This window comes from Seriola dumerili, unplaced genomic scaffold, assembly GCF_002260705.1.
Source record: "Seriola dumerili isolate Sdu_G_001 unplaced genomic scaffold, Sdu_1.0 BDQW01000138.1, whole genome shotgun sequence".
Classification (NCBI taxonomy): Eukaryota; Metazoa; Chordata; class Actinopteri; order Carangiformes; family Carangidae; genus Seriola; species Seriola dumerili.
Genome location: NW_019174393.1, coordinates 999748 through 1024772, shown reverse-complemented (window position 1 = coordinate 1024772; position 25025 = coordinate 999748). Strand labels below are relative to the sequence as shown.

Here is a 25025-nt window from a genome sequence, read left to right as displayed (position 1 = left end):
CATATATCTATATGAACACACAACCGTATCTGAACGCACTCTGAAAACCGGGTCACACTGGGACGAGGATGAAGAGGAGGAGGAGGAGGAGGAGGAGGAGGAGGAAGATCCCAGGGTTGGTCGTGTGCGCCATTGGCCCGGCAACTGTGTTGTAATGTAGCACACAAGAAGTGGACAACAGTGACGTGAAGCACAGAAGGAACTTCTAATGTAAAACACAGACACTACCTGCTCCGCCCATCTCAGGGGGAAGCTCCGCCCCCTCTTGAAGGAGGAGGAGGAAGTGGGGGGCGGTCCTCTTTGATGTTTTTGTTTGTTTTCTAAAGATTTGATTGGTTGGTTGGTTGTTTGTGTTTTTTTTAATTTTTTATGTTTTTTAGTGAGAAGGAGTGCTGAGAGTCGTAACTTTGTGCCTTCAGTATCATAGCCATGTCACGCCCACACAACACACACACACTCTCACACGCACACACACACATTTATTGTGGTGATGTCATGGCAATCACTAATTTTGGTGCAACTCACAATGTTATCTTGAAGCCTCAAGTTACCCCAGAGAGCTCCACCAATCAGATGCGTTCAATCGTATTTGATTAACAATACGTTAATATTATATATCAGAGCTGAAAGTTGCTTCAAATACCGATATGGCCCAGATGAAGCACCACATAGGCATCTTAAATAATAATACATTTTATTTATAGGCGACTTTCAAGGACACCTTACAACACTCAGTAAAAGATAAAATGCAAGTATATGGCATAAAATCCAAAATTAAAATAAATATAATTGCATAAAAGTAAATATGATAAAATAATGACTCAGAAGTAGTGCTCAATGACAAAGAACAACATAAATTCCCTTTGGCATTTTTACTTAAAAAAATTTCTGTCGACTAATCAATTAATTGGCGAACTGTTGCAGCTCTAGCTCAAAGTGTAGCATTTGAGTAATTGGAAGGAGATAAATAGTTCAAGCATTATGTTAATATTAAAAACAGCAACGTTCACAATAATACGTCATATTTATTCAAAAGTTGATTAAGACGATGCCAACACTTATCTGTTGATAGAGGATGAGTCGAGTGGCCGTTGTATAAACTTAGGAGGTTGGACACTCAACCATTCCAGTTGACTTGAATGCAGCAAAAGTAGCTAATGCTAAATGGTGGAGTCATTTATGGAAGCCCATTTCTGCCCAGACAGGAAAACAATCAATGAAGGATGCAGATAAAAATACAAAATAAATCGAAATAACTACAAGTAAGCATAAGATATTAAATTGTAATTATGAGAAATTTTGACGTAGTGAATCTCATTTTGATGAATTGATGAGTCAAAAATTTGACCAATTCCGAGACGTAATGCATCAAAATTTTGATTTGCTGTCTCAGTTTAAGAATTTTATATTGCGTTATCTTTCGTAATGTGTTATTTTGACTTGTAATAAGAGTCATCATTTTGAAGTCATGACTATAAATTCTATCTTATCATTTTTCCTTTCTGTCTCATAATTTTGACTAAGAATCTCAACATTTATCAACTTAAAGACAGTCCAGATTTTTATTTTATCATCTAATTTATGTCATTTTCTATTTAGAAATTCTAAATATTGACTTGGTATTATTGTTGTCATGCCTCACAATTAATCTATTTTGAAAATTTGGGGGCTTAAATAGAACTAATTTCTATTTCCAGACCCAGTAAAGCAGGCCAATGCACCAACCACAGACTGTAGCTTTAAACTGACTAACAATGACATCTTCATGTGTTTGTGTGTGTGTTTTGGGGTGACGGGGGGGTGGGGTGGGGGGTGGGGGGGTGTAACATGGCTGCACAATGTACAGACACATATCAGCCAACTGTCGCCAACTGACGACAGTTAGGCTAAGCTAACACTAGCCGATCGACTGCTAGCGTCTAGCCGCTAGCTGCTGCACTGATGTTTATATTCTCTACAGTGAAGCTAGCACTAGCCTACTGCTAACTGACTGCTAGTAGCACATAGCAAGTTTTTACCTGCTAGCTACAGTCGTGTTGAGCTCCTCACAAGTGTGCTTGATCAGGCTGTAAGCATTAGCATTAATGTGGTTTTAAAGAATTTTTTCATGTTGGTACCTCAGATTGCTCAGTTATCATTATTATTATGATTATTACTGTTGTCATTGTTGTGACTAACACCCAGGGCATTTGGTTGAATCTACCAAAGTGCATTCCTTTACAAAGCTAGCTTAAAGCTAGTCGCTCAAGCAGACAGACAGGTATAGGTAGGAAGTACAACAGAAAGCAAGTGAATAGAGAGGCAATCAGAGGAGAAGCAGCTGCTGCCTTTCAGATGATGAGGAGGAGAGAAAAACATGAAGGTGTTATGTTTTTGTTTTAAAAAAAAATATTAACAGACTGCAGTCACACAGGAACGTGAAGTCTGGTTTATCTGACCTCTTGGTAGGATGTGTGAAAGCAGCTGTAGCCTAGCTAGCCTGCTAGCTTGTTACCCTGCTAGCCAGTTAGCCTACTAGCTCGTTAGCCATTTAGATTATATCAGGAGGTCACAGCAGCCAGAGGTTAGCCACTGTTAGTGTGAAGGTGCGCTATTAATCTGTGATGTTTGCCAGCTGCGTTTTATTGTGGATTTTATCTGTAAATAATGTGGAAAAATGTTTGAATAATAATTTTTTTTTTTGGGTTGAATGCGCTGCTGTGCCACGCCGCGGCCAGTTTTACAATGTACTGTATCTACTGTACAGAACACAGAAGTTGACACTTTTCTAGTGAGCCTTTGTTAAATTTTATTGTGGTGGAAAATTGTTATTATTATTATTATTATTAATAAAACAGTTTTATTGTTCATCTTTATCTATTATTCTTTCAGTAAATCAGTGTGTAAATAAGGTACAAGTTGACAGTGGAAACAAGTTTAGAATTTGAAATATGGTATGTTTAGATTTTTTTTTTTTCTTTAAATCAAAATCCTATTGTAATTTGATTATATGGATTTTATGATAGCATTTTTTAGTTGTCAAGTCAGGTCTGCTTTTTATCTGCCAAGCTAACAAGGCATTTTTAGCTAACAAGCTAATGTAGCTATGTTATTATGTTAGCTTGGTGGCTTTTCACATAATTATTAGCTAAAATGTTATGTTACATTACATTAGCAAACTTACATGACTGTAGTTAGTACTTATGATAACCAGTTAAAGTTGCAGTAAATGAGAGGAACATATTAAAGAAAAAAATAGATACTTTTCTCATAACAAGAACTAGGTAAAGTGAAAAAAATGAACTTCTCCTTATTTTGAGATGGAAGAAATAATTACAGGTAAATGTGTCATATGTGTGTGATGTGTGTAAAATGTGTGCTAATGCCACATTCATGTTATATTGTTTTTAATGTAAACTTGTAAATAGCATCAAATTTAAATTTTTGTTCCATAGTATGACTTTTACAAATATATTTTTTCTTGTTCATTTTTAATTGGGGAAAACACCATGTTTTATAGCTACATTACAATGTTTTTAGCGTACAAGCTAATGTAACTGTTAACTGAAAATGTTACATTAGCGTACAATAGCTAACAGGTGTTACTTTAGTTCAAGCCATATGAAATAGTTTCTGTGAAGACCAGGGTTTAAAAAACGACAAAACAGAAAAAATCTGACATGTAACTGCATCAAAAATCTGAGTTAAAATCTGTTACTTTCTTTTTGCTAGCAAAAACAAAGGAGAGGGAATGTTATTAAAAACATTTTTAAAAGCTATATTTAATCACGAGACCCTTTCTCATAATAATTACCCATATGTTTATTGCAATATAGATTAATACATTCTATAAACAAGTTAATTTTTACAAAATTTAAATTATGTAATTAACAATGCTATAAATTTAGCTACATGCCTGATGATGCATCTTTCAATATATCTGCCATTTTTCAGCTTTATTCCTCATCACGCAAAGAGGATGACATTTCATTAATGTTTCTGACTTCTTAGTTCAACTCCAGTCCTAATCATGACTGGGAAAGTCACATTTTCTTGAAAGTTCCAATATTAGGTAATACTAGCTAATACAATCTGCAAAATGTAGATAACATTTGTGTCTTTCTTTCAATTTTGTTAACACAGTGATTCTCTCCTTCCACCATTCCCAGGTAGAAATACATCAAATTCCATCAAACATCCGAGAGTTGAACTCGGCTCTTAGGATGCTGCAGGATGAGAATGGCGTCACCATGACAATAAAAGTTGGTAATGAATGTGGTGTCATCAAGGAGGAGGATGCTACATCACAGCTCTGTGACAAGGGAGGCAGGAAATCGCGAGGCACGTTGTCATGACAACCAGCACACGCACACGTGTACACACACACACTGTAAATAGCACTGTTTACATTAGCACACACAAGAGAAGGTGATGCATCTGACACTAATGAACGCACACATACACAGGAAGTAAAAGTGTCATTCAGTAAAAATAATCTTTATTTAAAAGAATTTCAGTCATGCAGTTCAACAAGTCTCTCAACCACTTGTTAAAGATGTTAACCCTTAACTCCACCACTGTGATTCAAACTAAAACATCAGGACAAATATTGATTGATTGGATCATCAGTGGTGGATGAAGTATTCAGATCTTTAAGTAAAAGTACCAGGACCACACTGTAAAAATTTACAAGTACTCAATGGAGAGGAATATGTGTGTTTAGGTTACTTTTTATACACTGTTAAGTTGTTTGATGTTTTACAGTGCATCCTATTTTAAAAGATTCATATGTTTTCTATGTAAAATTTTAAGTTATAAAAGCTGTTGGGTAAATACAGTAAAAAGTGCAATATTTCTAAAGGTAAGTGGAAACAAAGTGGCACAAAATGAGAATAATGATGTACAGATACCTCAGATTTGTACATAAATACAGTACTTGAGGTAATGTACTTAGTTACTTTCCACAGCTAGCACCACCATGAAGTTCACATTTGTGGTTTAGAGTAAAACAGCTCAACAACTATTGGATGGATCAACTTATATTTTGGTTTATGACCAAATACATGTTTTGTTTACTGCTAATTAGCATGCTAACACGCTAAACTAAAGTGACTGATGAAAGCATGAATATTTACTAGAAAGTCTACAGAGCTGAGCATTACAGAGGTGTTAATAATCACACACACAGTGACCTCATGTGCTAGTGTCAGCTCCCATTGCTGTCTTTACATAGAGATGTCAGTCTGTCAGTCTGTCAGTACACACACACACACACAGTTTGTCACCCGCACACAATATGCTCTCATACATGTGCATTTTCTCTTTCATACTCTCTCTCCCACGTTTGACAAGTTAATTAGTTCGCCATGGTAACGAGGAGCAGCCATGTGATTGGAGCAGCTGTGTTCCATATTAGGCAGGTGCGTAGCTTAGCAGGAAGGACACAACTGCTAATTATAGAGGCTAGCATGAGGCTAACGGGTGCTAACTGCTGAGCAGCTGCTGCCTGGCTCAAGGGCAGGACAGAGAGAGTGAAGTTAACACTAATTTAAATATTCACCTTTTTAATGAGGAACTCGTCATAGTGAAAACTAATCAGTGTGAAAAAACACACGCGGTAAAATGTCATGATTGGCTCAGGAGGAGAATCTCATAACCCTGATGATACTAAACTAACTACTAAAACAGAGGAGATGCATTCAAGCGTGAAACCAGAAAAGAAAGGTAGGATATTAAGAATCAATTAAAAATTAAGACAAAATAATTAAGATAAATAATAAAAGGCTATAAGAGTGGAGGTGTTTGGAAGTGAGTAAGACCAGAAATAAAATAAATAAAAGGAGGGTATTAATCGGAAAAAAATCCAGAAAATAATCAAAATAAAAGGATATACCAGTAAAACAGCTTAAAATATATAAATAAACAGAAAAATAAATAAATAGAACAAAAAATCAAAACAGTTCAGTGACAAATGTTTCTCTGCTGAAGTCCACAGTTGTTTGGAGAAGAGGAGGAAGAGGAGGAGGAGGAAGTGACTCTGCTTCTCACCCGTCACTATGGGATTAATCAAAATACACTTGGCATTGTTTAGCCAGTTCCACCCACCCAGCCAGGTCAGCCAATCAGAGCGAGAGACAGACGCAGAAGAGTTACAGATGAGTCAGAAGGTGTTTGTGCTCTGCAGGTAGGGAACATACTGGAGCCAGGTCATGATGTTCAGATGAAGATGCAATTAAAGTGAACAGGAAATCCCCAAACGTCTCTTCCGTTTCAAACCTTCTAACTTCTCCTTAAAATAAATCTACATGTCTGAAATACTTGAAACTGAAATCTATCCCGATACAAAAAACATACAAAATGTAATATCAGGTCATGTTTTGCCATCTGTTTTATAAAATTTTGAAATTAAATTTAATTGTAAAAGGTCTTAAAAGTGTCAGAAACAGTAGGTGTGATAAGATTAAAAGCTCCAGAACAGCTGCTAAAGGTCCTTATCTGCAGGTCAGATAAACCTGAAGCTCACAGCGTGAATGTGAGTGAGACCGTCTGCTGAGTCAGTGAACGCCTCGCAGCAGGGAAACACTGAGCAGTGACGTGATGATGGAGGTTAATCTGGACTCTTGGTGTTTGGTCTGGTTCCAGTGTCGACCGGAGGTTTGACTGTGTGACGTCTTCTGCTCCCACTCTGATGTCAAACCTCAGACACATGGACCTGAGTGAGTGTGTGTGTGTGTGTGTGTGTGTGTGTGTGTGTGTGTGTATGTGTGTATGTGTGTATGTGTGTCTATTTAAAACTGGATGTAACTCAGAGCTCAGCAGGAGATCATGACGGCCACACACACACACACACGCACACACACACGTAACCTGATAGAGTGTGACTTGGTGCAAGGGATTATGGGTCCAAATTAATATCCACTTACTGTACAAATGTTAAACCACCTTCACTCACAACACAGGCTGTACACACATACTGTACTGTGGACTTTATAATGTAGCAGCTGCTCATGTAGCAGCCTGGACATGACATTTACTGAATACCACACGTTATCTCCATACCTACTTAACTGTTTAAACTGTTTATTCACGCAGCTCGTTTGGTTTTATTTCGTGTTGGTAGCCATAAGCAGCGCCACTGAAATATTTCAACAGCTATTGGAACGGTTCATGATCATTCAATCTGTGATTCGATATTTTCACTCTATGTTGGCTTCGTTATATTAAATAAACTTTTCTAAGTTGTTTTTATTCTTCCGCGCAGGCGACAGTCAGAGCCGGAGCCATATTGTTTTCTGGTTGTCGGTACGTCCGTCCGATTCTCGTGGACATGATATCTCAGTAACGCCTTGATGGAACTTCTTCATTCAACATTCACTTGGATTCAAGGATGAACTGATTAGATTTTGGTGGTCAAAGGTCAAATGTCAAAGTCACAGTGACCTCACAATACACTTTTTAGCCATTACACAGCAATTATGACAAAATTTCATTTAAATGGTTAATATTTTAAATGACTCTGGATGAACAGGGATGTAATCTGAAACATGTGAGTGGAGGAGGCAGACAACCACGAGGAGGTAATTCTATTTGTATCGCATTGCTTTAAGGTTAAAATTCCCCAGAAAGAATTTTTCTTTTATGAAAAATGTTACGTGATGGAGGAGTCAGGTGGTCTTCTCCATGATGCACACTTCTTCTATGAGGCACTTGAGTCATCAATATATTGAGCTTCCCGGGCTCATTGTGGAAATTATCACCTAACTCAAAATTTTAAAATAAGTTTGTTTCGTTCAATTTTGAGTGTTTTTATACGTGTTACCATTATACCTGCTAAAGTGTGTTAGCACTGTTATTGTTAGTATATTAATATTAGCGTTTAGCTCAAAGCACATGTGTTTAAGTCTATAGTCTCAGAGCTTCTTCCATGAAATAATTTTACATCCAGGAGGTGTTTGCCTTAGCTTAGCATAAAAAATAAAAGCAGATAGAAATTGCTAGCCTAGCTCTATCAAAAATATTTAAAAAAAATACACCTTCCAATGTCTCCAAAGTTTCCTCGTTTCCTTGTTGTGTCTTGTTTATGGAAAGTATAGAAACGCCTGACAGTCCTGACTGAGGGCAAAGAGTAACTGGATCTAGAAGGTCAGAGGACAGACGCTTGAGTCGATGACCAATCCTTTCTCTATGACAGAGAGATGCCCCTAACCCCCCGCCAGCTCTCCCAGCATGCACTTGGCTGTCACCTGAGCAGGTGGAGGTTGGGGGGGGCTCTCTGACCTACAGACCCACATAATGAAGGGAAAGCAGAGAGAGAGAGTGGTAGAGTGAGGCAGAGGCACAGTCAGCTGATGAGAGCAGAGATGAATTAGTGACAGGTGTTACTCGCATCACCTACGGCCATGTTGGGCCCACTATCCTGCTGGGAGCCAGTTGTCGTGGTAACCCGTAACTTATTTATGTTGCCATGGTGAGGTTTTGACCGAACTATGGGCCTGTATGGCTCTGTGGCTTTTACATTTTAATATTAGGTGGTTTTAATTCACAGCTGGTGTCTTTGTTTTCCAGCTCATTTACACACATTCATTCATTTTTTCTAAACATGTTTATTGCTCCCTCCTAAACCAACTCTGAACCAATTCTAACCCAGTTTAAATCCTTTCTTATTCAGTCTACACCTCCTTCTGACTCACCTATCATCTCCTCTAGCTCTCTCCTTTTCTGTATTCGAACCACATAATCCATTACAACCCATTTGTGCTAAACAATGTCTGACCCCTTTTTTAAACTAGTTATACCCTACACAGATATTCAAAAATCGCATTCTTACCCACATTAATGCATAAAAATCAAACCCAATTCGTCCACATTGGAAAATCCAATCAGTCTCCTTCACAACCCATACTGACCCCTTTTAAAACCAAATTATAAACCTTATTTTACCCACTATAAACACAGTCTAAAATCCAAGTAAATCCAAATTAACCCAAACAATCTAACACTAAATGAACATTTACAACCACACGTGTTGGTAAACAATTCTAAAAGTGGAAAACCCAAATTAAACCCATTTAATCCTTTTCAACCCCATTCTACATCTCTTATGGCCCATAAACCTGATAAACAAACAAACATCTGAAACCCTTTGTAATCCCATTCGAAAACCATGCTAATGTCCAGTTAAACCAGTGTGACAGTGGTTTGATATATGCTGATCCTGATTCTGTCTACCCTGTAACCTTGATCTAAAGCCATTCTAACCCTTTGTAAAACCACAAATCCCATTATATCTCATCATACCTCATTATGAGAACCCATTCTAAAACCTTTCTAGTCGATCCTAAACTGAATCCAAACTTTCTTTAAACACCCTTAACCCATCTTAACCCTATTCTGACTCTTCCTAAACTTATCTTATATTATTTAACTCATTCTGAATCCACATTAATCACACAAGTCTAAATGACCAGTAACCTTGACTGATTCCAAACCTATTCTATGTACCACAAACCCAGTCTAAACCATTCCAACCCATTGTAAAAACAATTTAACCCATTGTAACCCACTCTGATCCCATCATAATCGGAATCCATTATAACCAATTTTAAATGTATTATAACCCAAGTGAACACATTCAGACCACTTTATAACTTGTTCTTAAACCTTTATATAAACCTTAAAAGCTCTTGTAACCCTTTACAAACATCCTTAACCCATTGTAACCCCATTGTAATTACCCCCCGCCCCCCCCATTTTACACCCTTCTAAACCCCCTCCCCCCAAATTGATTGTGGATTTACCCTTCTAAAAAAACATTCTATCTAACCCCAAACCCCAATCATAACCCATTCTGACACATTATACAAGTATTCAACTCCATTATAGTCCACTGTATCATACTGTATCCCTAATCCTAACCTAATTGTGATCTAAACCCCTGAACCATTCTTAACCCAATGCGAACCCAACAATTCGATCCACTAAGAAACAATATCACAACCTCAGCCCATTCTTCCCAGTCCCTGGCCCACCTAAACCATTCTAATCCCGCTGTGACACCAATCTAAAGGGATTTAATCCAGTCTAATCACATTATAACCCAAACTAAATGTACAGCATCTACAGCTACACAGCATGAAGCTATTTAAAGTAATGAAGTGAGTGAACTTTCAATCTAAACTTTTCCACCTCATTTCAGAGGTATTTTAATCTCATTTACACTTTTCTAAAATCAGTTATAACCCATGCTAAACCCATTGAAGCATCTTCTAATTCAGAGGGTTTGTCACATCAGTCACTACTTTGTCTTTTCGAGTCTCAGTCAAACATTTCACCTTCTGCAGACAGTTTGAAATCCTAAATATAAAACCAGTCATGGAAACTTGTCTCTCTACCTGCCTCTCCCTCCCTCTCCGCCTGTATAATTGAATATAGACTCCAGCAGGCGCTCACTGATCTGCACTGAGGGTCTCTGAGTTCAGGACAAATGGAAAACTGTGTGTGTGTGTGTGTGTGTGTGTGTGTGTGTGTGTGTGTGTGTGTTTTCAGATGGTGTCAGATTTGTCAGGCCAGAGGTCAGTTTATTTTCAGCGTCTCTCTTCATCATACAAATGTCTGTCACACACACTCGGTCTGATCAGCCCGTTATTCGCCACCTGACATGAGTACTATTGAATGAGCTGTAAATAATAATAAGCAGTACATATTAATACGACTGTCAGAGCTCAGAGAAATGTGACTGATGCCAAACCTGTGCAGAGCGAATGTCAAATTTCTGCAGGAATCAGATGGAAGAACCAGTCCAGGTCTTACATGAATGATACCATTAACTGTGTTAGAAAAGTATGAGGTTTTGTTGTTTTGTGGACAGCAGAAGTTGAGGTGTATAAGTTTAAGTGTGCATTTTATTTCACATTCATGCTCTGCTGCCACCCACTGGTTGGTAGCAGCCACTACACGCAGTTTGATCGTTATTATTACATTACATCATTACATTATCAGTTTTGTTCAAAATGACTCAGTCAAGGCATTCACTTCCTTCATTTCAAGGGACTCACAAGAGATATTAAAACATGCCACCCTGTTGCTTAATTTCTATATCTCTATAAGTGTTTATTGTTTTGGTTGTCAATCACATGTCTTTCCATCATGTGTACCCTTCATGTCACACTTGTTTTTGTAATGCAAAGTCACTGATAAAAAAAAAAAATCAAAATCAAAAGAATGTGTAACTCGTGACTAAAAATCCAGCCTGGAACAGTGTTTTGCTCAAGGACACTTCAACACCAGAGGAGCTGGGAATCAAACCATCAACCCTACATTCTGAATTCTGTGTTTTGTCTCCCTGGAAGGACACTTCTCATTTTAGATGAATATTCTGCTGCCATCTAGTGGTTAAAGTGCTACACTGCATTATAACACTACACAGGAATGTGAGATATTTTATATACTTTATAAATTGTTATCTTTATCGTGTTATTATGTGAAATACCTTGAGATGCAAGTGTAAATTGTGATATTATTAAAGAAACAAATGACAAACAGAAGAACACGTATCTATAAAAGCAAGGGTAAACTTTACAGTTACAAAACAACAGCCAGCATCAATGTTATCATCACATCCATCATCATAACAGTCATCACTATTAATGAACTTGATACTTGCAGTATCATCTCAAAAATGCATGTGTATACTAACAGGTGGATTCAGCCTCTATGCCCTGGGTGTAGTTTCAAACTTTGTCCACTAAATGTCAGCAGAGACTTCAGATTAGGAGATTAACACATGAAAACACTCAACACCACAGTTCAATCCCACAGCATCAGTGCCAACATCACGGTCAGTCTAGTCCCAACCAGCATGTTTCTCACCAGATATTAAATTCATATCAACTAATGACCGACCACGGGTCACAATGGGTCACATTCCTGTTTTAGTGATGATCCACTGTTTTCTTTGGATGACCCCATGAACTTTCCTCTAGCACCACCCTCAGGACAAACTGTTAAACTCCGTCTTTTAACCCGAGGTGAACTACAGATATTTACATTGTTATATTTCATATCTTATAGTATCTTATTACATAAATCTAAAACCTTTGGACGCACCTCAACTAGTTGTCCATCACAGACTCACTCCTGATCAGATGCCCTCGCCAATCAATGAATGAATTGGTTGTGTTTTGATCAGAAACCCTTCGTGTACTCTAGTCTACTTTACATTTACATACATTTACTCATTTAAGACTCTTTTATCCAAAGCAACTTACAAGTGAAGGAGCACTTTTTTAGTTTAGTTTGTTCTTTTACACAAGCTTGCATTAAGTTTCGTTGGCGCGCTTAATGGTGGAGCTCACTGATAAACAAACAGCTGAATGGAGAGACAACGAATCCTACCGCGTCTGGAGAAAACACCTGGAGTCACACTAATCTCATTCCGCAGCAACAGCAGCAGCAGCAGGAACCACCTACCGGGAAATCACAACGTGTCTGACAGCAGGCCGTCCGCTCAGTGTCGGGGAAAATCCTCCGCGACGATTGCTGAAGCTCCTCCCGACCGTTGCTCTTCCACTCTCGTCCGCGCGGGTGAAGAAGGCGGTCGTTTCTCCCACAATGGCGGCAGCTCAGCTAATCAAGCTAGCTCGCTCCACAGTGAAAAAGAACACACCTCGCTGGTCGCTAACAGTCCCAAACTTTCACACACACAAAGGAGCGAGTAAACTATCCACAGTTCAACGTAACACAATCACAACGACTTAACAGTCCGTTGCGTTTCTAATTTGCGCTCAACTCTGTCTCCGACTAACGTCTTTGTCGCGCGATCAACCGGAAATCAAACACCTTCAGATTAAATATCCACATTAAACAAAATCATTACCAAATCTTCTCAGTACAGAACAGGCCTTAGAAACACCTTATAAAATATATATTAACTGAAAATTAAAACACTTTCTAAAAACTTATCAAAAGTCGAATGGTAAATCTTATTATAGATGCAAAAATAATTTATTCAGTACATTCCAATGCACCTTTACATCAACCAACAGAAATTGCATCTCATCAATAACCTGCAATAATACCAATTTTCCTTTTAAGATAAAAAAATAAATAAATAAGAGAAGAGAAATACAAAATATCTGATGATGTAAATCAGGTCATTAATAGAAAAAAATGCAAAAAATATTCAAATGGTTTAATTGTGCATTTTTGTCTGTTTTTGATCTGACAGAAAAATAGAAAATTCATAATGATATAAATATTATATTATTGGTATTTATTTATAATGAATGTAACTTGTATGTTAATATTAGATAAATACTGAATCTAAAAGTTTATTGTTGACCATGGACACAGCTGAGCTGTCACCCATGGCAAGTTAACTGCACACACTGAGGAAGGCCATGAGATGCAGACTGAAATTTCTTTCTATTCAAGTTTTCTTTCATCTCTACAAGCGGACCGTCTTCTGCTCTATTATTTCTCCTTTCTACTCTTGCCTTACTATGATATGTGTGTGTGTGTGTGTGTGTGTGTGTGTGGGGGGGGGGGGGGGGGGGGGTGTTGCTGTGAACCCACTGAGAACTTCCTTTTCAACAGGAAACAACACATAACTTCATGGAAATGCCACAGTGAGTTTCTGTCTAATATGTTAATGAGCTGTAACTGGGTGTGTGTGTGTGTGTGTGTGTGTGTGTGTGTGTGTGTGCGTGTGTGTCTGTGTTTGATGACACTAAGCCATAATTTTTTTTTCTATTTTGAACAGTCAGCACTTTTCACTGAAACCATGAAACTTTATGTAATAAATAATGTACTTAAAAACAACTTGCCTTAATCATCTTTTTTATGCACAAACACAAAAGCGCAAACTTTCATATAAAACTCCAGCTTCCTTACAGGGCCAGTTCACCCTAAATAACCTAGAAGACTCATGAGTGAAATTTGAATATTCTGCTCAATGCAACATGAAGTCAAATTCAAAAAACTCATTAGCATCTCTGTCAGAGTCCTTGTGGGTTACTGTGTTGCTCACTTGTTGAAAGCAGAAGAAATTTGAGTCAATTCCGAGAAGATCTTTATGCAGCATCTGTATTTATCCTATGTATCTGAATCACGATTCGGGACTTTGTAAATAGAAATCAAATCAAATTAGGAGATTGGTGCAGATGTCCAGCTCCACTAAACACTCTGCAGTCTGGATTTTGAATGCATGAGAGTTTCACTAAAAAGATGATAATTTTGAAGTCTTTGTACAATTATTTAACCTTCACTATGCTGTTTACTCCTCCCTGACATCTTCTTTTATTATTTCTCTCTATGAACAGTTACTGAAGTGGGAAATGACCTCTATGAGTAATGATGTACTCCTACACGAGAGTAATAATGAGCTTCCTAACTGCTAAATGGTAGTGTGACCAGGCCTTTAATGTGTCATATGTTCTGCACATTCACACTAGCAGTTAAAATTCATAGTGAAATTAATTAAATCCAATGGAATCTCTACAGAAGTAAATCTGCTAAATTTTTGACGAGTTCAATGTTCAACTTTTACCTGTGAATTCACACTATTGACCTTTGAGGTGACAGAGAGTCCAAAATGGAGTCAACTTTTATTAAGACAACTATGAAGAGACACCTCAACTGAGAACTCTATATATAACTCCTGTTTTTCATTCTGTGTTACTTCTCAAGTATTTCTGTTTCTCACTTTATCTCCTCATCATTTCATCTTGTTTCAGTGGTTAAGATAGAGATCTGTGACTGTGCATGCATGTGTCTGTGGGCAAGACAAGCATTTCCTTCTGATTCTGAACACACGCAGAAAAAAACTCTCTCATTGTTGTTGCAATATTTAATTATGGACCAAAGTCATGGAGCAATGACTTTCCCCCCATAGAGCCACTGCTAGCATGGCTAAAAGTCAATCATAATCAGCATATCAGCTTTAACGTGTCTTATTGTCTCTGCAGCTGGAGACACAGAGGAACAAAAACACCGTCAGCAGTTCTTTCGTTTTGACATTCGACTATCATGCTAGCAGCGTGGCTCCAGCAATGACAGTGTAAGTTAGTAATTCCATTACTTTGGCCTGAACTAAAATAGCTCAATCAGCTATTACCACGACGTGTACTACAGGCCTCCATCTAGCACCATCATCAGGTCAAATGATAATTTGTCAATATTTTGGTAAGATAATGACATTCCCATCAGCCTCTGTAGTTTGTATTTACTGTTAATTAGCAAATGTTAGCATACTAACAAGCTAAAAGAAGATGGTGAGCACAGTAAACATACTTGCAATAACCTCTCAGCGTGTAAGCATTGTCATTGTGAGACTGAGCGTTTAGCCTCACAGAGCTACTATCAGGGCTGTACACTCATATAGCGTATTTCCAGCACAAGGTACTGACTCAACTCGCTTTTGGTACCAGGAACTTTTTTTTTCCAATGCAGATAGTACACCGCCCCCCTCAATTTGGGATATTGTGACATCAAGCACATAAACAATGGAGGGTATCAAAGGGAAACCAAACAGAGAAACATCTGCTCCTCCTCAGTTGGTTTTACAGGTTGCCATACTAAAAGTTTAGAACAACAACTAACAGAAATGTAACAGGCTACAGGGAGCGGCGCACAGTCGCTTTGCTGTTTTAAAATGGCGGATGTTGCTTTTTTCTCACCAATTAGTAGTGTGCAGTGTCTTCACATCACATTTCGGGATCGAACCACGGCTGAGGTGATACCAAAGGAAGTACCAGGTACTACTGACAAGTTTTGCCTGATTCTAAAAAAGGTGAGTCAAGTCAAGTCACGTTGAGCTGACACCATGCAGTAGAAAAGGGCTAATACTTGTTAAACATCACCGTGTTAGCATTGTCATTGTGAGAATGTTAGCATTTAGCTCAAAAACCGCCTGCGCCTGCTATCAGTGCTAGAGTCTGCTGCTCTTCCTCAGTTCTCTTGCTACTGATGTGTTTCATTTCAGGTTTTTTTTCCCCACAAGACAAACTTGACACATTCATTTTTTGAGCCCGGCTTATTTAACAGCACCTGATCTTTTCAACATACACTGTCATAATTAAACAGGATGCTACCAGCTACATAAACCAGAAGGAACTGATCTGAGACCAGTTAAGTCCAGTGTGTGCTTACTGATGCATCCACTCTCCATCGTGTTGCCCTGCAGACTGTTTGCAGAGCTGTGAGTGAATTCTGCATCATTTGTCATGCAAAAACTGAAGTGCTCTCTTCTGCAATAGCTTCTGCAACATGTTGACTCACACTGAAACACACACATGAGCACACACACATGAACACACAAACCACAGAAATAAATGGTGGGGGGTTAAAAGCTGACTCCCGGTGTGTTTCTCTCGGTGTAGTCATGGTTTCCATTGCTTTCCTGCTGAAGTGCCCTTTACCATTGCAGTTGTCCTCAACACCCTCCACCCCAACTCCCACCTAGCAGAAACAGCAGAAACATGTGGTTAAAGACAAAGCCAAGTCCAGGCCGTGTGCCAGCCTCATTATCTGCTCTTGTAACTTCTCATTTATTGCTGCCACCTCATTTAACACCCACAGTCTTATTTATTTATATCATTTGATGCCGCTTTTATATATACATATGTATCAGGCCATTGCCAGTGCTGAAAAAAGTCAGCGACAAACGCACCCTTTCCACCTTGTCATTGATTCTCCAAGTGTCTGATCTCTACAGGAGGGATGAACGTCAGGGTCGAGATTTGGTGACTGTGAAGGCCATAGCATATAATTCACATTATTTTCATACTTAAACCATCATTGACCCCTCTTGCCCTGTGGATGGGGGCATTATCATCCTGTGTCTCCATTCATTTTTTAGGGCCTGTATCTCCGCAAAGAAAGTTATGTCTTTACCCATGTCTCTTTGTTGGGTTGTTTGTTTGTTTGTTAGCTAGATTACACAAAAAGTGCGGAACCAATTTGCACCAAACTGGGTGTACTTATGGCTCCTGGGCCAGTGACAAACCCATTTCATTTTGGTGCTGATCCTATTGAAGGGGCAGATCCAGGAATTTTTTTCTCACTTTCCTGAACTTTGTGAGATACTGTAGGGTATATTTTCGACTTTTTCATCAATTTCTAAGGAAATAAATTTCTAAATCGAGTCTAAAGGACAGTCAGAGCTACATCAGAAATCCACAGTGTACGTGAAGGGCGAAAAGCCAGTAGTCATAGAGAGAGGGGAGATGTGATATTGTGTAAGTACGGGGATAACAGAGCACATTACCAGATTCATTCATAGTTTTGCCCTGAGTTGTTGACATGAGAAGTGACAGAAATGATTGTGCAACAAATGAAAAAAGAGCCATTGCACTGTTAGGGAGAGGTTTGTGATTTTATGATGCTGTTTGTTTGTCTGTTTGTGTCTTTTATCTGTTTTCTGTTTCTTTTGGTCTCTCTTGCAAAACAGATCTATACATAGGACTGTGCAAACATTCTAGACACTTTAGATGTTTAGATTCTTGCCCATTACACGAAACCATCAGGAGGCGTCTGATCGGTCCCAGGTCCATTCTGCAGCAGGACAACAAACGCAAACATACAGCCAGAGTCATAAAGTCTTACATAAGATAAGATTTACATAAAATATACATTTTGGTCTGACCTGAAATGTCTTAACATCACCACCCTGGTGTAAGGGTGAACCCAGGATTAACTACTCCTTTGAAAAAGTGATTAAAAATATAACTATTTGTCTTTGTCCTTTTTATACAATGTGCATAGCAGTTGTGAGGTCCCTTTAAGACTTTTTATTGACACACACACACAAACACACAAACATAGCAGCATATCTCCCAGCTGCTGTGGGGAAGCACAGCTCTGGTTCTTAGAAGTCGCAGCCTCACACAAAGCAGGGTGCACTGTGGGTAAGCTGCAGTTACTGTAAAAGAAAGCTATCTGTCATTTACCAGAAGTGATGTCACAGGAAGTGACATGACAACTGCGGGTTGGAGGGAGGGTGGGCTTTGCAGCTTTTGTAGCTGCAGAAATACCCTGTCTCCCCTGCCTGCATGCAGGGCAGTGTGGTCTTTGAGCTTCAACACACAATAACAACAGTTTGTGTGACTGATTTTTGTTTGTTGCAGTATCTTGTTCTCTGTGTTGAAGTATTTACAGTTACATGCTAGATTAACTGTCCTGTATTCATGTGTTTGTCTTTACCAGCCAAAAGGGCCTGTCAGCCTAGTTTGTGCGTGCAGGAGTCTGCATGGAGACACATTCCCCCTCGTGACTTCTCACATGATTTTTGATTTAAAAAACTGTTTCGAGACCCAAGAGGTCAGACTTACCAATATTTCACAATAAACTTAAAATATTACAGAAAAATACAAAAACGTGGGTATCAGAACATTATTTTCTTCTTTCTTTTCATAACCCCTTTCGGATTTCATGACTCCTTAAAGGGGCCCAAGCCCTAGGTTGATAACTAACACATTCTATATACATTTAGCTCATAATGCTTTTGCACAAGACAGTCTGAAAAGTGGATTCTCATGGCCTTAATGTATCTGGCATCTAATGTCCGCGACAGGAATGAATTTGAGTTTGAAGTTTCATTATTGACTTTGGAAATATGTGATTAAAAAAAATGTAAAACAAGGTCGACTTAGTGGAAATTCAAGTGTTTCAGCAAAAATTTGTGGACTTTTTACTGATGAAGACCATGAAAGCTCAAGAAGATTTACAGTAAGCAGAAATATGCTTCATTTCTTGTCAGAGGAGTTACTTTGTTGTACTCAACAACTCAATCCAAGTTGACCAAAATAATGTGTGGAGTAACCCACAGCTCAATCATAGGGCCTCTTATATTTTTATATTTCCATTAAGCAAAACAAACTCTACATTTATACTGTCAATGACACAAATCAACTTGATCATATTTTGTGCAGATGACACCAAAATGTACATTTTAGGTTTGCCGAGTGACTGTAGTCCTGTGAATCAAACAAATCAGTGACCGAGTTTCAAAGTTGATTCTTGACCCTAGACACAGTCGACGAAACAGTCTCAACTCAAGGTCCAAGTAACTGTTCCGAAACTTTCAATCATATCACATGAACTGGCCAGTTGTGGGATGTTCAAATTTCCACTTCTTATGCAATCTTTAAATTATATTTAAGGACCTCTTGTCTATGTCGGCTTTAAGAATGAGAGGTCATATGAGTGGAAAATTAAACAATTAGAGTCCCTTGGCTGATGATGATCATGTAGCATGATCAAAAGCTCCAGAACAGCTACCAAATGGACTTCTAGGTGACATTGTTTTGTCAAATTAATGATTAATGAATGAATGCCCTAAATTCCTTCATCTAAATAGCGACAAAACTGAAATAACTGTCGACTCTCTGTCTTTAAAAACCAAAAACCAAGTCAGAAATCTGTGATCATGGACTCTGACCTAAAGTTCAACAGTCACGTAAAATCGATAACAAACTGCCACTAGATAGTTAGATAGTAGAATCCTAAAAATCATGGCAAGAATCAGACAATAGAAAAGGTGAAGTTCATTCTGTTTTATTCAGTGCATTTGTCTGCATGTGCCAATCAATAAATACATAATAAATAATCAACTATCACTCATAACAACATTTTTCAGTATTAAATAAACACCTTAAATATGAAAATAAATATAGAAAATTACATGTCAGAAAAATACAAAAATCCCTGAAGAGTATTGTACTTCTATTACAGTATTTTTACCGCAGTGAAGTACTTCAGTGCTGGGGCTGAATGTTCAGAGGACTTGTGGTACATTTAAGTACATCAGCAATAAACTCTGGTGTATTTTGTACTGTAAACATCATCAGTTCTCTTAGGCAGTACAATGGAGATGTTGGTGGCAGGCTCTGGCAGTGACAGTCCTGTTTACGAGAAATTCTGCTTAATTTATAAAATGTCTAAAATGTACAACTCTTAAACTTTGGCAGAGATATCAGCTTTAAATCCTGTTGCTAGGCAGTTTATGGCAGACTGAATTTTCGGAGCTTTGTAGAGGTTTTATCACGTTGGTTTTGGACATTTCAGTTGCAAATGTAACATTTCACATTTGATAAATTAACGTATAGCTGTATGTTATGTATATTTGGAGATCTAAGGTGAAAACTTTGATATGTGAAATATCATAAAGGCCATATTTCACATGTGAAAACATAAATTTCACGTGTTTTTTCTAACAATCAGGACTTTCTCATCAGTCTGGCACCGCCCACCTCTCCACCATCAATCTGAGTGCATCAAGTAGGAGTTTCACTCAATAAAAAAATGAATTCTAAATTTTTTGCCTTGTAGCACTTGATCCTTTTCCTTTATTTTTTGTCACCTGTTTTTATAATTTCTGAAAAATGAAAATAAAACAAAATAATTACATGTAATTTACCATAAAAATGATTAGAATGACGTTAATCTTAATTCTATCTGGTTGATCTTTGAGCATTAAATCTGCAGGTTTTACATAGATAAAAAAGATTTTTAACAAAAACAAATAAAAAACAATTGAGCAATCAAGTGTTTCAAGGCGATATTGATTGACATGATTATTACAAGTGAGTGAAACTCCGTATTTGCATTATTATTGCATTATTATATCAGCTCTCTGGATCAAATCACCATGCTGCTTTCAAGTATCGAACATCGAACTACTAAAAAATACATACATTTTACAAAACTGCAATATTTATTAGGCTTAGGCTGCTGGTTCAGTATAATAAATATCTATGAAATCATCCCTGTAATCACCTCCTAAAACAGAAAAAAAAAAATAGGCACGCTGATTTAAGTTTGGATATTTGTTTGGTTTTGTTATGTTATTTTATCTATTTTAAAATCTGTCATTAAATATCCTACATCCTTGTTCTACTATTATTGTTGTTTTTGCCTTTAAGCTTTCTTGCCATCATTGGTTCCTCGCATCTCAGGCTCTCTGACTAGTTTTGACCCTCCGTGCTTGCCGCCGACGCCGCCGCCGCCTCATCTGCATCTTCATGCTGTCGGGCAGTGAACTGGCCTCCGCGTACAGAAACGGCAGCTCAAACAGCGCTTTGTTCTGGATGATGAGGTCATCCATCTGGGAAGAGAAAGACGGAGAGGGAAATTTGACATTAATCACAATGACCATAACCAATAGGTAGAATTAGTTTAGTAAAGTAACAATAACAGTAACATCACATAGACCCATTAAAAGTCCTGTACAACCTTTAGTAAAGTTTTACTTCCAATATAAACTCTACATATGCCCAACAAAACGCTCTTTTTAAAAGCCTTACTTTGAGCCTGGATAAGATCTTCATAGGCCCAATAAAAACCTTTGATAAGCCTAAATTTAAGCCCCCAAAAACCTACATAATCCTTTATGAAGCCCTACTTGCCACCTAAGACCTTCCCGAAATTACTTCAAGGCCTTTAAGAGATCCATCCCTCCACAACCCTTCCACAAGCCTTATGTCAAGTGCTCTGTAAGCAGACCTGGATGAAGCCCTACATAAACCTTCCTTAAGAATGGTTTCAAGTCATGCATCAGCCCTGGGCATCCTTGATAAGCCTTTCTTAAGCCCTAAAGAAACCCTCCTTAAACCTGATACAGTATCATTTCTATCCAGATCATTAAGCCTGATTGATTAAGTCCATGTCTCTCTCTCGCTCTCTCTCTCTGTGAGTCTATGTGTCTCTACCTTGATGTGTTTGAGGGCCTGCAGTCTCTGCAGGAGCTTGTCCTGCTCCTGGTAATGGTGTTTCCTCAGCTCCTGGACCTTCTTCAGGATGTAACTCAGCTGCACCCTGACATCCTCGCCCCCTTGCGACTTGGTGTCAGCGTTGGTGCTGGGGACAGCGGTGACTGTCTGAGGACTCGGGGTAGGCAGCTCCTTCAACATCTGGCCAATGATCTTTTCATAGGCCTCCAAAACGCCACCCAAAAACACCCTTTTTGTCTGAGAGGGAGAAATGAAGAGGTAATCAAGTAAACTATTGTTTCTGATGGTGGATTTTTAACTAATTTCAAACCAAAACCTGCCTTAAAAAGATAGGAAATTAAATATGAAAAGACACATTAATAAAACATAAAAGCAGTGGAAGAGTTATTTAAATTAAAAATAAGCTGATCTGCTCTGGCTTGACAAACTCATTACCAGCCTTGGTGCATTGAAAATGTTTCACACAGTGGAAAAACTCTGTGGTTTCCCACATAGGTTAAATAAAGCTTAGAGTAGGCCTTAAAGGGAAATGTCACTCATTGGCAGTGAAACACAAATGCCATGTCCAACAGGTTTGAAGCTCATTTGGAAGCAAGAACTCAGGTCAAAGGTAAAAAAAAAGTCTGACTGATTAGAGAAGAACTGACCAATCTGTGAACAATCCTTCTGAAACTGAGTTTTCAACACAATTCAGTTTGTTAATTGCTGCTAGTTGTTTGCTAAAACACCTCAGATGAGTCATGAGGTGTTTCGGCTGGAACACATTCGAAACCTCTGAAGTTTAACCAAACACTATTGCGGTGAGGGAAAAACAAAATGGGAAAACCCATAGGGGAGTGTGTGTTAAGTCTATGCTAAACACCAATGTCTGTACAACAACCTGTTCCCTGCCATAAATACTTTAGATACAAATTCATAATGACAACACCCATGTCCAGCCATGCCAGATCCAGGCCATGTTTGGGCCGATATAACAATCATATTCCTGATTCCAGTGCCAACACTGGGCCAAAGCTGATCCAAGTGCTCAGAACACAGCTGTAATCGGCCTGACTCAACCGAATACCTGGCACTTTCTTGGAGTGTAGGTCCATCGTGACTGACAATATTTTACTTTAAAAAGTTTAGTTTCTAAAACTATCATCAAATGTAAATCTGAAGCAAATTTCAATCTTCATTCGATGTTTATTTTCATATGAACTAGCAAGCTGTCCCTCGAGCTCATCTTCCCTAGACTTTCTATCGCAAACCACACAGGACTTCACAAAAACAACCAAGTGAAACAATGCAGCACAGCTTGGTGTTAATCTGTTAGACACTGCTGAGTCGAAACTTGCTACATGAAACCAAAATGAAATGGCTTTGTGTCACTGCAGGTGAAGAGTGAAAGTTTTTTGTGGAGTCTGAGAAAAGTTGCACAAAGGTTGCACAGTGCAGAGCCAGCAGAACAAAAAAGTAACCCACAAAAACCTCAACACAACCTAGACATATAAATGTTAATCAACCCGTACGCTAAATGTGAGTTTAAGGAAACTTATATGCTGTTACTATAGTGACTGTGCACAGCTTATTATCAGTGAGGTTGCCAGGTTCGGTGCCTTTAGGGTCCAGAAACCTGTTCTATGGCTGGAGATGCTGCACAGCAGAACTTATTGGTTAAGTAGAAACTACCCAGTGTGCATCATCTGCCCCTTAATCCACAGTTTTTATTTCTATATTTCTGTTTGTGTAAGGATTGAATGAAGAAAATACAATGTGTTCATTAGTGAGCTGTGCAGTTGTTTTCAGGTGTGTTCTTTAACACAGGACAAATCCAAACTGGGCTAACTACTGTTGCTTTAAGGTTGTGGTTAAGAACATCGTTGGAGTTTTGATTTGTGCAACACCAGAGAAAATGGCACGCCTGAACTTCCCACACTCCCCACAGGAAACTTTGCCTTTGAGGCCCATACTCTGCCTGCAATGTTTTCTAGGTATTTCCTTGGATGTTTTAAAAGCGGAGACTATGAGGTTAAAAGACAGAGAGCAGATGAATTGTGTATAAAACCACAACCTAACACAAACTGACCACAGAGAGTTTACGTTGCTATTTGTGGATGAGTAGAAGCTAAACTGGACTTTTATTTACCTCCATTCTGCCATTCAGCGGCTCTTTGGAGAAGATGGGCTTCCCGCTAAAAATCAGCTTAGCTGAAACGTCCTGCAAAAAAGACAAAGAGACACGTTTTTTAGTTAACATCTCACATAAATGCATTCATGCATGCATTGATAAATTCAAGAACAATCAGACAGCTAAAGTTCAGAGGCATGTGTCACAAAGCTTTAATTAATGAAATAATAATAAAATGATTCCCTGAATGTATCATCAAATACATCGGCCCTGCTGTTCATTGCATTACCATATGATTATAATAGAATTTACATTAATTTGATTTAAATAATAATGATAAATAATGTTGCAGTAAACTCTTTGTGTGTGTTGATGGATTAATACACACACACACACACACACACACACACACACACACACACACACAAACACCAGAATAGGCCTTTGAACTCTCAGCAAGTGCAGAATAAAAAGGGTGTGTTTGCGCATGTGTGTGTGTGTTTGTGGTGAGAGAGAATCAAGAGGATGAAACAGAGAGCGAGCACCAGTCTCTGTGGTGCCACAGAGACTGACACACAAGCACAAGCATCAGCAATATCTACAGAAGCGGTATCTGAAGTACTCACATAGTGATTCATTAGTTCTTGGATGGTTTTGTTCATCTTTGGAGGGATGTGGAAACCTCTGACCTGGCACACAGAAAACCAGAGGGTCAGACAGACCATTGCCCTCGCCGTTGTAACCATCGTATCTCTTCTTGTAATAAACCCTTTCCCGCTGGTCGTCGATTGAATCCCAAGCCTGTCCCGGCCTATTGTGAGCGCTGGTTTTCAATCCTTGTCCAAGCGACGAGTGAACACCTCTCTGACTGTGGATGTGTCTGACTGACAGTCGTGTGTCTCTTACCATGAAGTTGGCTCAAACTGTTTGACTTGTGTTGAAAGCTTATATTTATATCACAGAGAGAGAGAGCAAGGCAAAGGGGCAGAGAGACACAGACATGAATAGGGGAGAGAGAGAGAGAATGTGATGCAGCGATGATCTAGGTGTGAAAACTGTGGTTGTGCAGTTTCCTTTAAATCACCAAACTTCATAGAAGTGGGTGAGGGGTCTCCCACTCATGCATGTCAGACACAAAGCATGCTCGCTGCACAAATCCACATCACCCAGTGAATTTATTGGAATTAATATCTTTACTGGTCATACTGGCA

At 38.6% G+C, this 25025-nt stretch overlaps 1 protein-coding gene across 1 annotated transcript; it reads right to left on the bottom strand.

The window, feature by feature from the left end:
• Positions 1 to 20405: 20405 nt before the first annotated feature.
• LOC111224936 lies at positions 20406 to 24712 on the bottom strand. Its single transcript, XM_022749639.1, has 4 exons — positions 24441 to 24712; positions 23833 to 23904; positions 21684 to 21941; positions 20406 to 21079 (listed from the first exon to the last, which is right to left on the bottom strand). The coding sequence occupies exons 1-4, from the start codon at positions 24558 to 24560 to the stop codon at positions 20927 to 20929; spliced, it is 603 nt and encodes a 200-aa protein (XP_022605360.1). The 5' UTR covers positions 24561 to 24712; the 3' UTR covers positions 20406 to 20926.
• Positions 24713 to 25025: the final 313 nt, after the last annotated feature.